Raw genomic sequence first — 16,983 nt, 5'->3', positions numbered from 1 at the left:
TCAAATACAAAACCTAACCTTCCACCTAAAGGAGATGGAAAAAGACCAGCAAATAATACCTAAAACCAACAAAAGAAGGGAAGTAATTAAGATTAGAACATAAATAAATGATATAGAAATTAAAAAAAAACAAACAGTAGAACAGATCGATGAAACTAGAAGCTGGTTCTTTGAAAGAATTAATAAAATTGAGAAACACCTACCTAGATTTATCCAAAAAGAAAAGAGGAAGGACCCAAATAAATAAAAACATGAATGAAAGAGGAGAGATCACAACCACACTGCAGAAATACAATTGTAAGAGAATAGTATGAGCAATTATATGCCAAAAAATTGAGCAATCTGCAAGAAATGGACACATTCCATTATGTTTCTAAACATATAAACTACCAAAACTGAAACAGGAAGAAATAGAAAAATTGAATAGACCCATAACCAGGAAAGAAATTGAATCAGTAATCAAAAATCTCCCAACAAACAAGAGTCCAAAGTTGAATGGCTTCCCTGAGGAATTCTACCAAACATTTAAAGAATTAATTCCTATTCTTCTGAAGCTGTTCCAAAAAATAGAAATGGAAGGAAAACTTCCAAACTCATTAAATGAGGCCAGCATCACCTTGATTTCAAAATAAGACAAAGACCCCACTAAAAAGGAGAATCACAGACCAGTATCCTTGATGAGAATGGATGCAAAAATTCTCAACAGGAGACTAGCTAATTGAATCCAACAGTACATTAAAAGGATTATTCACCATAATCAAGTATGATTTATTTCTAGGCTGCAGGGATAGTTCAATATCCACAAATTAATCAACATGATTATATTAATGAAGAGTAAGACAATATGTCTTCTCAATAGATGCAGAGAAAGCATTTGACAAAACATAGCATCCTTTCTTTTTTTTTTTTTAAGATTTTATTTATTTATTTGACAGAGACACAGCGAGAGAGGGAACACAAGCAGGAGGAGTGGGAGAGGGAGAAGCAGGGTTCCTGCCGAGCAGGGAGCCCAATGCGGGGCTCGATCCCAGGACCCTGGGATCATGACCTGAGCCGAAGGCAGACGCTTAACGACTGAGCCACCCAGGCGACCCAACATAGCATCCGTTCTTAATGAAAATCCTCAAAAGAGTAAGGATAGAAAGAACATACCTCCAGATCATAAAGGCCATATACAAAAGACCCACAGGTAGTATCATCCTTAGTGGGGAAAAACTGAGAGCTTTTCTCCTAAGATCAGGAACACAACAGGGATGTCCATCCTCACCACTGTTGTTCAGTATAGTACTGGTTCAGCCGGTGTTATAAATAAATAAGTATCTTCTGCACAGCAAAGGAATAAAAGCTTCTGCACGGCAAAGGAAAAAATCAACAAAACTAAAAGGCAACTGATGGAATGGAAAAAGGTATTTGCAAATGATATATCAGATAAAGGGCTAGTATCCAAAATCTATAAAGAACTTATCAAACTTAATACCCCAAAAGACAAATAATGGTCAGTTAAGCATTGGGCAGAAGACATGAATACACTTTTCCAAAGAAAACATCCAGATGGCTAATAGACATATAAAAAAATGCTCAACATCACTTATCATCAGGGAAATACAAATCAAAACCACAATGAGATACCACTTCACACCTGTCAGAATGGCTAAAATGAACAACTCAGGAAACAACAGATCTTGGCGAGGTTGCGGAGAAAGGGGAACCTTTTGTACTGTTGGTGGGAATGCAAACTGGTGCAGCCATTCTGGAAAACAGTATGGAGGTTCCTCAAAAAGTTAAAACAGAATAACCCTACAACCCAGCAATTGCGCTACTAGGTATTTATCCAAAGGGTACGAAAATGCTGATTGAAAGAGGCACATGCCCCCCAACTTTATAATAGCACTATCAAGAATAGCCAAATTATGGGGTGCCTGGGTGGCTCAGTCGTTAAGCGTCTGCCTTTGGCTCAGGTCATGATCCCAGGGTCCTGGGATCCAGCCCCACGTTGGGCTCTCTGCTCAGTGGGAAGCCTGCTTCTCCCTCTCCCACTCCCCCTGCTTGTGTTCCTGCTCTCGCTCTCTCTCTCTCTGTCAAAAAAAAAAAAAAAGAATAGGCAAAATATGGAAAGAGCCCAAATGTCCATTGACTGATGAATGGATAAAGAGGATGTGGTATACATAAACTATGGACTATTACTTGGCAATCTAAAAGAATGAAATCTTGCCATTTGCGACAACGTGGATGGAACTAGAGTATATTATGGTAAGCGAAATAAGTCAGTCAGAGAAAGAAAAATACTGTATGATTTCACTCATGTGGAATTTAAGAAACAATACAGATGAACACAGAGGAAGGAAAGGAAAAATAAAATAAGATAACAGGGAGGGAGCAAACCATAAGAGACTCTTAACTATAGACAAGAAACTAAGGGTTGAGGGAGGGGAGGTGTCTGGGAGAATGTGCTAAATGGGTGATGGGCATTAAAGAGGGCACTTGGGTGTTATATGTAAGTGATGAATCAATAAATTCTATTCCTGAAACCAATACTATACTATATGTTAACTAAGTTGAATTTAAATTAAAAAAAAAAAAAAGAACTGTCATATGATCACACTACTGGGTATTCCCCTAAGAATGTGAAAACACTAATTCCAAAGGATATATGCACTCCTATTTTTTTGCAGCATTATATACAATACCCAAATTATGGAATCAGCCCAAGTGTCCATTGACAGATGAATGGATGAAGAAGATGTGGTATATACAAAATGGGATACTATTCAGCCATAAAAAAGAATGAAATCTTGCCATTTACACCAACCTGCAGTGTTATAGAGTATAATACTAAGTGAAATAAGCCAATCAGAGAAAGACAAATATCATATGATCTCACTTGTATGTGGTATTTAAGAAACAAAACAAATGAACAAGCAGAAAAGAGACAAACCAAGAAACAGACTCCTATCTGTAGAGAACAAATAGATGCTTATCAGAGGGGAGGTGGGTGGGGTGAATGAATGAAAGAGGTGAACGGGATTAAGGGTAATCTTACCTTGATGGTTACTGGGTAATATATGGAATTGTTGAATCACTATATTATATACCTGAAACTAATACAACACTGTTGTTAACTACACTGGAATTAAAATTTTAAAAATAAATTGAAAAAAATTTTTAAATGAAATTGTTGTATCGTTGTGTTGTGCTATTTAGGAGCTCTGCCATTTCTCTTAGAGGTTAGGAAACTGCAGAAGATTGACTCTATCCTGTATATTTTTACTGGTGATACAGAAAATGCAAAAGTAATGTGTTTTATTATTAATGCATTTATTTGTCCAGTTATTTCATTCTACAAACTGGTTAGGAGCCTATCACTATATATACAAAGATGAATAAGATACATTCTTTGTCCTCATCAGTTTTATGAGGTAGCAAGGGAGATAAATATGTACATGAATAATTTCATTACAACATAGTAAAGAATACTATAGATGTGTGAATAATTAAGTAGTTCAAAATATGAACAATCTCTTTAGGCCAGTGTTTGTCTGCATAAAGTTGTATCCTCCTCTCCTCTTTCCCATGCTTTGGATCACCCGTCAGCGAGTGAATTTTTGTTGTCACAATTTCAAGCACTCTGCTGGCCTTTAATGTGACAGTCCAGGAATATGAAATGCCTTGCAGTACACTGGACAGCCCTGCAATACTAAGTATTGTCTTCAAAATTCCAATAGCACCTGGCTTGAAAAAATACTGCTGTCCTCTTTGTGGGAAGGCTTCAATGAATACTCAGTTAATATTTGTGTATCCACTTTATCCATAATTCTAGATGCCTGGAAATAAATATTCTTAGAGAGTAATGTCCTTATCCTAGTAAAATGTGGCTTGGTGGTTGTCAAACTCTCCCAAAGACCATTTAACCAAATATTTGGTTTTAGTTATCCTTTAAATTTTGGATTCTGCTTAATCATACCTGAAAACTAAAATCTTAAGAGAAATTGAGTTTTAGCAATGTAATACCATCCCTTTTATTTTTCCTCTTATTTTCCTTCTTCCGAAGAGTTGTGTTGTTTATGATAACTTGGTTACTGAAATATTTTGAAATTACATGGATTTTTTTTTCTTTTCTAGGAGAATATCAACCAGCAAAGTGACAGTTCTGGGTTATGGTCTTTTAACCACAGATGCAGAGACTTTGGTAGATGCATTGAATAATCAGAAATTCAACGTAGTTATAGTGGATGAATCACACTACATGAAGTCCAGGAATGCAACCCGCAGCAAGATTTTATTGCCAATAGTACAGAAAGCCAAACGAGCCATTCTTCTTACAGGAACTCCAGCTTTGGGAAGGCCTGAAGAGGTATTAAAATCCTTAAATTTTGGCTTAAAAAAAATCTTTCACCAAAAATAATCATTGGGAATTTCTAGATGGCTATTAATGATTAAATATATCTTTTATATGACTGTTTTCTCTGTTTACATGTGAACCTTACCTGTACTTGTACATGTATATTAAAAAATAGTTTTTACTTTCAGTATAAGGTTTTCATATTTAGTATACATTTGTAATATTCATCACATTTGTTTTCTTATGATTCTTATATGGTTTTAGTCTTCATTTATCCAGTTTGTTTGACATTATAGGGATATAATTTAAGATTGGAGTTTAATCTATTTTGTATCTTTTGAATTGCCTTACAGAACTTCTTCCTGTTTCTCTTGTACTTCAACATACATGTTTTGGGGGCGCCTGGGTGGCTCAGTCAGTTGAGCGTCAGCCTCTTGGTTTTGGCTCAGATCATGATTTCGGGGTCGTGGGATGAGCCCTGCTTAAGGCTCCACACTGAGCACAGAGTTTACCCGAGATTCTCCCTCTCTCCCTCTCACTCTGCTGTTATCCCTACTTGCACTCTCTCTCTAAAATAAATAAATAAATGTTAAAAAAAAAAAAAGATTCGTGGTCTGGGAAGGTATAGGTATCTGAACTTCTGTTCAGATCAGGTAGAATAACTACTTGCATGGAGAAATAAGGCATTTGTTTGATACCCCCATTTAGCTTTACCACTCTTAAGAGCTATGTAGAGTATGGAGTAAAGGGTTGGGAGGAAGAAATGACAGTTGAAATTCTTTTTTTTTTTTTTAATGATTTATTTATTTGAGAGAGCGAGAATGAGAGAGAGAGAGAGAGTACATGAGAGGGGGGAGGGTTAGAGGGAGAAGCAGGCTCCTCGCTGAGCAGGGAGCCCGATGCGGGACTTGATCCAGGGACTCCAGGATCATGACCTGAGCCGAAGGCAGTCGCTTATCCAACTGAGCCACCCAGGCGCCCGACAGTTGAAATTCTTAGGAGTCTATAAGGGTCATTGTAACCTAGAGAAGCCCTTTCCATTAATGAACACTGAGTCACAGAAAAAAAATGTACTTTTTGTCTTGTAGGGTTTAAAAATTAAAGGAAATATCTTTGAAAGTATCTTGCTATGTGCCCTGGCACATGGTAAGCATTCAACATAGAGTAGCCACTTTTATTACTGATTAGTAAGCCAGGCTTGGGAGACAGCTATTGGTAAGAGTGTATTATGTTCATTGATTTTCAGATGTTAAACCAACTTTACGTTCCATGATAAATCTCTCTTGACTGGATGTCATCCTTTTTATTTGTTCCTGGATTCAGTTTGCTCTATTTTGTTGATGATTTTTGTGTGTATGTTCACAAAAATAGTGATCTGTAGTTTTATCGTTGTATCTTTGGTTTTGGTGTCAAGGCAGTAGTGGTTTCATAGAATGAGGTGGGAAGTATTCTCTCCTTTTCTGTTTCTAAGAGGAGTTTGTGAAACATTGCTTTACTTCTTTTTAAATGTTTGGTAGAACTTAGTGGTGAACCCATCTGGGCCTGAGTTTTTCTTTGTGGATAGTTTTTAAATTAATCATTCAGTCTCTTCACTGAATATTATGTCTATTCAATTGTATATTTCTTCTTGAGCAATTTTGATACGTATCTTTATAGGAATTTTCCCATTTTTTCTAAGGTATCTAAGATACTAGCATACAGTTGTTCATAATATTCCCTTATAATCCTTTGTGTTTCTGTGAGGTTGATAGTAATGTTCCCTCCTTTATTTGTGATTTTAGTAACTTGAGTCTTTTCTCTCTTTTTTAATTTGGTTAATGTAAGCTAAAATTTTGTCAATTTTCTTGTTCTTATCAAAACCAATATTTGGTTTCATTGATTATTTTTTCTGTTGTTTTTCCAATCTCTATGTTGTTTATTTCTATTCTAGTCTTTATTATGTTACTCCTTCTGTCTGTTTTGCGTTTTGTGTACTCCTTCTTTCCCAATGTCTTAAGGTGGAAAGTTAGATTATTGATTTGAGATCTTTTTTTTTTTTAAGATTTTATTTATTTATTTGACAGAGAGAGAGAGCACTAGCAAGTGAAGGGGCAAGGGAGAGGGAGAAGCAGGCTCCCTGCTGAGCAGAGAGCTTGACATGGGGCTCAATCCCAGTACCCTGGGATCATGACCTGAGCCGAAGGCAGACGCTTAACTGACTGAGCCACTCAGGTGCCCCATGAGATCTTTTTTCTTTTTTAATGGAGACATATACAGCTATAAATTTCAATCCTTGGATAACACACTGGCAATTACTTAGAAAGTTAAAAATAGAATTACCATAAGATGTAGCAATTCCATTTTTTAAGTTTACACACAAAAAACTGAAAACATATGTTCACACACAAAAAAAAACTGTATACAGATGTTCATAGTAGTAGTATTTATAATATCCAAAAAATAGTAAGAAGCCAGTGTCCATAACTGATGAATGGATAATGAAAATGCAGCCATAAAAAGGAATGAAATACTGATACATTCTACAACATGGATGAACCTTGAAAGCATTATGCTAAGTGAATGAAGTCGGACACAGAGGCTACATATTGTATGATTCTGTTTATGTGAAATATCCAGAAAGGCGAAGTAATGGAAATAGGAATCAGATTAGTGGTTGCCAGGATTGAGGGAGAGAATGGGAAATGACTAGTAATGGGTATGGCGTTCCTGTCTATAGTGATAAAAATATTTAAGAATTAGATAGTGGTGATTGAGGCATTTTGTGAATATACTAAGAGCCACTGAATTGTACACTTTAAAAGTGTGAATAATGGAAGTGGTATATGAATTATTTCTAACTAAAGTAGCTGTTTTAAAAATGTATACTAAAATAACAATGAGACACCACTATGTGCAGCGTATCAAAGTTATAAAAATGAAAAGATTTCATGATACTACTTATGGGACTTGCTTTTTACAGTGGAACACAGTAATATCCATCAAACTTCAAAAAGCATATATCTTAAACACACCTATTTCATTTCTAAAAATATATCCTACAGACTCATCTAATGGAAATACTAATTGGCGGGTGGGTGGGTAGGTGGATGGATAGATGGATAAATAGATAAATGATTGATAGATGAGATGTAGATATTCTACTTACACCTACATACATATAAGCACACATACACACACATAGACTTACCTGAAGTTATTAACTTACATAATTGTATAAAAGCTAGAAACAGCCTATAGGTCCATGATTAGGAGACTGTTTAAATATTTTACAGTACTTCTACATGATAATGGGTGCTATGAGCCTTTAAATGGTACTTTATTATAGTAATACCATTGCTTAGATAATTTTTAAAACGAAGTAAAAATAGATATATATGTACTCTAATGATGTCTAAGACATGTTTTAGGGGACAGAATCCTGGTTTTATATGTATAATAGCATCTTCATGTGAATAAAAGAGAATATATACATATTCCTATATAGGCATACAAAATATGTAAATGTATTTTAGAGAAAAGTGTAGCAGTTACCCCTGAAGAATAGGATGGCAGAGATGGGTGGATGGAAGAAAAGGAGGAGGCTGAGAAAGAAGAGGTGGATTTTCTTTTTTACTCCACTATTTTTTTAACTAGATTTATCATAGTAATAATATTTACTTGAAAATGTTGCAACATATTGAGAACACTTGTATTGTTACAGCTTTTCATGCAGATTGAAGCTCTCTTTCCACAAAAATTTGGAACATGGACGGAGTATGCCAAAAGATACTGTAATGCACATATCAGGTATGACAAACTAGTTTCTATAAATTTTAATTCTTGCATATTTACTGTGAACATTAAGGTTTTATTAGTCATTCTTTGTTCCAGTGCTTTTCAAACTTGTGGTAGCCATGGAATAATTTCTTCAGGTAAAATCTTGTGGGGTGCCTGGGTGGCTCAGTCGTTTAAGCATCTGCCTTCAGCTCAGGTCATGATCTCAGGGTCCTGGGATCAAGCCCAGCATCAGGCTTCCTGCTCCATGGGGAGCCTGCTTCTCCCTCTCCCTCTGCACCTCCACCTGGGCTCATGCTCTCTCTTTTCCCTCTCAAATAAATAAATAAATAAATCTTTTTTAAAAATTAAAAAAAAAATCTTGTGTGAAAGACCTATACATAAAATAAATAAAAGAAGTAGATAATGGCATTTTTTTCTTTTATTTTTTACCTTCCATTTTGTTTTTGAAATTATTTATCTGTATTGACCGGATAAATGTGCACAATGTACAAAATTGAAAAGTAAGTTCCCATTCCACTCATGTCTCCCAGCCAGCCATTTTCCTTCACAGGTAACCAATGTTGGCAATTAATTGTGTATCTTTCTGGAGATACTCCATGCATGAAAAACCGTATGTGATTATGTGTGTATAATATTGTTTCATTCTATTTCTACATATATAGTAATATTAGGTACACACTGTTCTGTAGTTTGCTCTCTTCACCTAATATCTATTAGAGATCCTTCCATATCAGTTCCTAAAAGAGCTTTGATGTTCTTTTTTTATTTTTAAATGCTGCATGTATTCCACTATTTGCATGCACTATAATTTATTTAGTCTACTACCAATAGACGTCTGTTTGTGGTACATAGCTGTTGCATACAATACCACAATGAATATCCTTGCACGTTTTGAGAGGCAGTACATGATATTGGCAAAAAGCATGGAAAACTAGAGCTAGACCATCTGTCTTTCATATTCATATCCAGTACTTACCACGTTTCATTTTACGAAAGTTATTCTACCTCCCCATACCTTCATATATTCAGCTGTAAAAAGAGAAAATTATTCCTATCTCAGAGAGATATTAGGAGACTTACATTAGCTAATATTTATAAAGGGCTTGAATAGTCAGTGGCACGCAGCGAGCACTCAATAATTATGAGTTATTTTAATATTTCATGTCACACACACAGGACTAAATCTGTCGGATAAATTTATAGAATTGGAATTGCTGGTACAAAAGGGCATGTGTATTTTTATATTTTTTAGATTGTTGCAGACTGCTCTACCAACATTATAATAGTTTATATTCCCACCAGCAATAAGATTGTCTCTTTCCCCACACTTTTCCAACCTGTTCAGATATTATTTTATTTTGCCAATGTCTTCTGACTGTTCCCTTCTTATGTTATTAAATGCAGTTGAGCATTTTTTTTATGCATGTAAGAGACATTTATACTTTTTTTCCCGCTAATTTCTGTTTGTGTTCTTTGCCCTTCATCCTACTAAACTTACTGGCTGTTTTTTTTCTTATCGATATATTGGAAATCTTTATATATTATAGAAATCAGCTCTTTGTGATATGAGTCCCTCACATTATTTCCCCAGTGCGTGTGTGTGTGTGTGTGTGTGTATGTTTTCCTTTATCCTTTCTACAAGTTTTTAAAGTAACCCTAGTGTGTTTTGATACTTTTTAAAGGGCTGTAGAGCACAGAGATAGAAGGAGTCCTTCCAGATTGTTTGTATGAAGGCATTTCACTGACAGCAAAATTAGACAATATCATACAGAAAAAAAAAGGACCTTTTTTTACTTAAGATTATAAATGTAGAAATCTTCAATATTATTATAAACGAGAAACTCATGAAAAGACCTAATATGTTAATCAGATGCAAATGGAATTCATATCAGCAAGTATTGTTTAATATTAGAAAATGTATTAATATAGTCATGTTACTAATGAAAAGGGAAAACTTCATTATATCATCTCCATATATGCTGAGATGTAATTTGACAAAATTCAGCACCCATCCTTTTATAATATTTAATAATTTTTAAATTATTGAAGTATAGTTGACGTATAATGATAAATTAATTTCAGGTGTACAACATAGTTATTTGACAATTCTGTACATTACTCAGTGCTCACCATGGTAAGTATAGTGACCATCTGTCACCATACAACATTATTACAATGTTACTGAATTTATTCCATGTACTGTACTTTTCATCTCCATGTTTTATTTATTCTATAACTGGAAGATTGTACCTCCTAATCCCTTTTACCTATTTTACGCAGTTACCCACCTCCACTCCCCTCTGGCAACTACCAGTTTGTTCCCTGCGTTTAAGAGTATGTTTAGTTTGTTTGTTTGTTCATTTATTTTGTTTTTTAGGTTCCATATGTAAGTTAGAGCATATGGTGTTTGTCTCTGTCTTATTTCACTTAGCATAATACCTTCTAGGTCCATCCATGTTGTCTTAAATGGCAAGATATCATTCCTTTTTATGGCTGATGGTTATTTTTTGTATTTATATATCACATCTTCTTTATCCATTCATCTATCAGTGGACACTTGGGCTGCTTTGATAATTTGGCTATTGTAAATGATGCTACTATAAACACAGGGGTGCATGTATATTTTGAATTAGTGTTTTTGTTTTCTTTGAGTAAATACCCACTAGTGGAATTACTGGATCAAATTGTATTTCTCTTGTTAATTTTTTGAGGAACTTCCATATTGTTTTCCACAGCGGTTGTACCAATTTACATTCCCAGTAACAGTGCACAAGAGATTCTTTTTCTCCACATCCTTGACAACACTTGCTATTTCTTTTTTTTTTTTTTAAAGATTGTATTTATTTATTTGACAGAGACACAGCAAGAGAGGGAACACAAGCAGGGAGAGTGGGAGAGGGAGAAGCAGGCTTCCCGCCAAGCAGGGAGCCCGATGCGGGGCTTGATCCCAGGACCCTGGGATCATGACCTGAGCCCAAGGCAGACGCTTAACCGACTGAGCCACCCAGGCGCCCAACACTTGTTATTTCTTTTGATACTAGCCATTCTGACTGGGTTATATTTAGAGGAAGCTGTAAATACAAATATGATTTGGAGAAGGCAGCACATTCAGGTTTGCATTTCCTTGATGATTAGCAATGTTGATTGAGCATCTTTCCATGTGTCTATTGGCTATCTGTATTTCTTCTTTGGGAAAATGTCTATTCAGATCCTCTGCCCATCTTTTAATCACATTGTTTGCTTTTTTGGTGTTGAGTTTTATAAGTCCTAATATATTTTGGATATTAACCCTTTATTGGATATATCACTGGCAAATATCTTTCCCCATTCTCTAGGTTGCCTTTTTATTTTGTTGATAGTTTCCTTTGCTTTGGAAAAGTTTTTTAGTTTGATATAGTCCTAATAGTTTATTTTCGCTTTTGTTTCCCTTGCCTGAGGAGACAGTCCATAAATATGTTGCTAAGGGTGATGTCTAAGAGATTACTGCATATATTTTCTTCTATGAATTTTATGGTTTAAGTTCTCACATTTAGATCTTTAATCCATTTTAATTTTATTTTTGTGTGTGGTATAAGAAAGTGGTCCATTTTCATTTTTTTTGCATGTAACTCTCCAGTTTTCATAACACCATTTATTGAAAAAACTGTCTGTAGCCCCATCATATATTCTTGCCCCCTTTTTTTGTAAATTAATTGACCATGTAAGTGTGGGTTTATTTCTGGGCTCTCTATCCCATTCCATTAATCTCTGTGTTTGTTTTTGTGCCAGTGCCATATTCTATGAATACTGTGTCTTTGTATTATAGCTTGAAATCAGGTATTGTGATATATCCCTCTGGCTTTGTTCTTTTTTTTCAAGATTGCTGTGGCTATTCGAGGTCTTTTGTAGTTCCATATGAATTTTAGGATTATTCTAGTCCTGTGAAAAATGTCATTAGTATTATAGTAGGGATTGCATTGATTCTGTAGATTGCTTTGGTTAGTGTGTACATTATAACAAGATTAATTCTTCCAATCCATGAATATGTGGTTTTTAATAATCTTAATGTATATGTGTGTATGTGTTCTATACTCAAAGCCACTGTATCATATGAAACTTTAAATCCGGAGCAAGGATGTTCACTGACATCACAGTTTACTTTATTCGGGCAGCACTAATCAGTTTAATTACCCCCAAAAAAGGTAAAAATTAGAAAGAAAAAGGCAAAATTATCATTATTTGTAGCTGATATTATTTACTTGGAAAACCTGAGGGGATCAGCTCAAAAATGCACAAAAGAGAATTTATTAAGATGTTCTAGCACAAAGTTACTATTTAAAAAATCAGTTGTCTTAAATACATAAATAATAATAAATAGTTTTAATATATAATGAGAAATAGACATGATACTACAAAATTGTTAGGAAACTCTTTGTCACAATTATTGCAGACTATAAATGCCAAAATTTTGCTTACATAAAAACAGACATATTAATTGCATTTATCTTTGGGGGACTAGGAAATCCTAAATGGTCAGAAGTATTCCATCTTTTCTGATTATCAGGACTTTCATATGACAACAAAAGTGTATAACTGTCCCTTTCTTGATTATTAATACATGCTGTTTCAAAGAAAAGTTTATATTTTGGAAATGCTTTATGATTGGGGAGATTGTGTTCTTTTCTTTTTACTAGAGAAAGCCATTTTAAGATTATTATGCTTCTCAAAAGACATTTTCTTCCAGATTCCATTTAAAAATTTTTATGTTATTCCTTTTCTTTATTACCTTGAAACCAGTATGCTGTCATAGACTCTGATTCAGATCAAGGCACCTCCTGGCATTTTAAGTTAGTTTGGAATGTTAAATTTTTCCCATAATGTTTTGCTTTCATGAAGATGTCAATTTCACACTATAATTTTGCAGAAAGCAAATTATGGTTAGTTACTCAGTTCTAGACCCATATTTTATATTTGAAATATCATGACTGTATTCAAGTTAAGTTAAATGAAGCTTGAGCAAAAATACAACTTTATCTTTGTAAAGTTTATTAGATACATATATGATCACAAACAGAAGTATACTAATACAAATGTGGTTTGGCGATGAGAAGTCTAGGTATAGATGACTACTTATCTGGTTTGATTTGAGAGTCACAGAAAAAGTATTACTCAACCAGAATATCCCATATTCACAGCCCTTTACATCACTCACTCTACTGCATTGTATTTAGAGGACACTATAAATGCAAATATGATTTGGATAAGGCAGCACATTCAGTTGTCAACCATTAGCACATTAGAGCTAGAAAAGACTTTACGGATCACCCAGTCCCCCTCTGTCACTTTATTACCTGGCAACATTAAATGGCTTGCCTAGTATTTGACTTCATCTTGCATTTTTTTTTCACGTTTCCTGACAGTAAGAAAGACCTCAGGAATGGCAACTTTAATAAAGTTCTTTTACACAGAAAAAGAGGACACATAATCCAGTGAAGCATTCTGTTATCAGCAGCCATTTTCAAAAGGCACGCTATGGGAAGACAAATTTGTCCTCCCTGATGGCATGGTTAAAGATTAAGAATATCTCAGCATATTTTTACGAAAACTTATCAAATTTTCTAAACCTTCTTTACTGCTGATATTTTGTGCCATTTCCACCTCTTAGGAGAAATAGTTATCTAAATTTTTGTGAGAGGGAAAATGCTGAATGATAGTACATATTAAACATATTTATAGCCATTTTCCAAAAGTGTTAATTAATAGGTCATGTCAGCTTCAAGAAATGTCTCTTATGGAATTGCACTGTACTTTGTCCTCAGCATTGTCACATTTAATGTTCTTAACCATGGGCTAAATAGAGGTCAGGTCTATTCCATTTGCAAATGGCTCAAATCTGAGAGAAATAGTTAATATACTGGATGGCAAAGATAAGTGTGAAAAATAATTAGATAAAAATTAATAGGACAAATCCTGCACTTATGCTTAGAAAGTCTGCTTTGTGTGGAAGGGATTTGAGAAATCATCACCTATTATCACTAGTTTAGTTCAAAAAGACTTCTGGTTTTGAATAACCCTAGGCTAAATTGAAGCCAACTGTCTGTCATAACTAATAAAAATAAAGTAATATTGGGACGTATTATTCAGATTAACATTCAGAGTAAGGGATGGTTCTACTCCACTCATTGATTAGACTACATCTGGAATATGGTTTAATTTTGATTAATCCATTCATTCAAAAATATTTAAAGGGTATCTGTTATTTGCCGTGCCTTGTGTTAAGCATCATATATGCATTAGAGAACAAGACCTACATGGTTCCAACCTTCACCGAGTTCTCAAGTCAAACACTAACCAGATAATAACGTTTGTGATGAGTGTCGTAAAAGGGAAGTAAAGGATGTTATGGCGGAGTTTAACAGAGTGAACTATCAAGTCAGAAAGGACAGAAGGGGTATCCTGTGAGTAAGTGATATCTATTTGCATTCCAGGAAGAAGAATTTTATGTGCTAAGCCTGAGAGCCAGAGAGACTGCTAGGCCTTTGAGGAACTAAAAGTAGTCCAGGTCATATAAATATTGTTGAACTAATAGAAGAGAGTCTCAAGACAAAATAGAGTTAGGCATGGGTCATATTATATGGGGTCTTTTTCTTCATCAGAATAGCAGTAAGAAGGCACTGGAAGGTGTTTTTTCCTTTTTACTTATTAGTGCTATAGGATTTTTTTGTTAGTAAAATATACATAACAAAATTTACTATTTTAACCATTTTTGAGTTTATAGTTCATTTATATTAAGTACATTCACATTGTTGTGCAAATATCGCTACCATCCATCTCCAGAACTTATTCATCACCCCAAACATTAAACAGTAACTCTCCATTTCTCCTGCCCCCCTAACCCCTGCATTGTGGGGTTTTAAAGCGTAAAAGGCACAAACATGACTAGGTGTACAAGTTTGGTTTATTATTTTTTAAGACAACATTTTCACATTGTTCAGCCTTCTCAATCTATATAAGAGTATATACTTTGAGAAATCTCCCTTTCACTCACTTTTTTTTCTGGAAACTCTAGGTAGTTTTTAATTTTTCCACAAAAATTGTGTGCATTTTCAAGGGAATTCATGTTTTTTTACCCAGATACTAGATAGTGTAAACATACACAGTGTTTTTTACTTATTTGTCCTTTTTTTGTATATGTAAATAATTTCATCCTTTTTTTTATGGCTGCATGGTATTATTGAGAATATCCATAGTTTCTGGGGTGACAAGAAGTTGAGGGAGTTTGCATATGGTGACTTTTGTTTTTTTCAGGGAATGGGAAAGACAGTTATGTGTTTAGAGAAATGGAAAAGTAGAGAATTGAATGTTTGATGAGTGTCGACACAGTGTGAAATATTGCTGAAAGGGAGAGTGAGAGCATGAGATTAGTGTGATTGAATTGACAGCAGCACCAAGTAACCATTTGAGAACAGAAATTTAGGTTTAACCAGTGCTCTCAAATGTACGATTTCCCCAGCAGCAGCTAGCAGTGTGGGTGCGGTCTTAGGAAAGGCTTTTGGTTGGATCTGTTCAAGATTTTTGTTACCAGCTTGTGATGCATGGACTGAGGGCCAAGGAAATTATGCAATATTGATAAAAGGAAAGGTAATGTATGGCCTGGGAAATCCACACAAGGTGAGGAAAGACATGAAGACAGGAAGGATGTTGTGGATATGGTCAAAGTGGAGCGGTCAGTTGATGGAAAGGTCCTGATGTGATAGTGAAGATACAATGGGTACAAGTGAACAAGTGGGCAAGAAGAGTGGGGCAGTACAGAATGGAATGTCTGAATTTACCAGTTAGAGCTGTTTTTCAGGACTGGTTATAGTCCTGGGAATGGAAAGGTTGGAGGAGAGTTTTAGAAGGTCACTGGAGATAAGGAATGTGAGGAACTGAGAGGGAACTAAAAGTCATATTGTAGGAAGCATGTTAACAAATGAAAACATAGCTGGGAAAGGGTGACAAGAATAGTGAGAGTATTTCATATTCGTCTCTACAAATGCCTATATTATTGATTGCCTACTATATTTAAGACATTATTTCAGACCTGCCGGCAATATAAAGATGAGCAAGACATAGTGCTTGATCTTATGAAGCCTATAGGAATTTGAAAAACAGAGGGCTTGGGGGGAGCAAGTCTTTAAATATTTAAAGATCTGTCATGTTTTAAAGGAATTAGACTTTTGTCTTTGTGGCCTTAGGGGGCAAAACTGTTATCAATGAATGAAACTTAATAGGGTGGTAGATTTAGGTTTAATGTGAGTAAGAATTTACACATACATGTGATATGACAAAAAATCATGTAATACTATATAATAAAACTGGAACAAAAAATACTATAATCAAGTATACTAACAAGTAAATTGTTTTCATTTTTTCTTTATATCCTGTATGTAATGCTATCATCTGCTAATTTCATTTAACATCACCCGTCCCATGCTTTAACTTGTCTTTCTCGGTTGTTTTATTGTCCTTTAAAATTTAAAGATAGTGTATTGCTTTGGAAAAATGATTATTTTAACAGATCAAACAAGAAAAGTTTTTTAAGTAAGTAAAAATTAACTGAACTCTCACTATGTAGAAATAACCATACAAAGTTTTGATAACTTTCCCTTTAGATAATTCTCTGCTTAGGTCAATAAGGACAGAGAGAAAGAGGGAGATAGATAGGTAGGCAATTTTAAATAAATAGAGCCATATTATACATACTCTTCGGTATTGTGCTTTTTCATTGAACACTATTTTTAGAATAGCTTTCTACATCAATAACTAAAATATATCATTTTTATTAGCTGCATATTATATTTTGTACATAAGCTATATATTTTAGATATATTATCTTTAATTCTTTC

At 34.6% G+C, this 16,983-nt stretch overlaps 1 protein-coding gene across 4 annotated transcripts in view; it reads left to right on the top strand.

The window, feature by feature from the left end:
* The window catches only part of ZRANB3 (zinc finger RANBP2-type containing 3), a 307,849-nt gene that overhangs the window by 161,067 nt on the left and 129,799 nt on the right, over window positions 1-16,983 (top strand). For all 4 annotated transcript variants that reach the window (XM_045868960.3, XM_064586450.1, XM_064586452.1 and 1 more), the window contains 2 exons: window positions 4,120-4,351; window positions 8,040-8,125. In XM_045868960.3, the coding sequence (XP_045724916.1) occupies window positions 4,120-4,351; window positions 8,040-8,125 (318 nt within the window). The remainder of the gene's footprint in view (window positions 1-4,119; window positions 4,352-8,039; window positions 8,126-16,983) is intronic.

The sequence above is a fragment of the Mirounga angustirostris genome, unplaced genomic scaffold, assembly GCF_029215605.1.
Source record: "Mirounga angustirostris isolate CCGP_5_RB_7025 unplaced genomic scaffold, mMirAng1.0.hap1 SCAF_3, whole genome shotgun sequence".
Classification (NCBI taxonomy): domain Eukaryota; kingdom Metazoa; phylum Chordata; class Mammalia; order Carnivora; family Phocidae; genus Mirounga; species Mirounga angustirostris.
The sequence above is the reverse complement of the archived record's forward strand: the minus strand, read 5'-3'. Positions and strand labels throughout refer to the sequence as shown.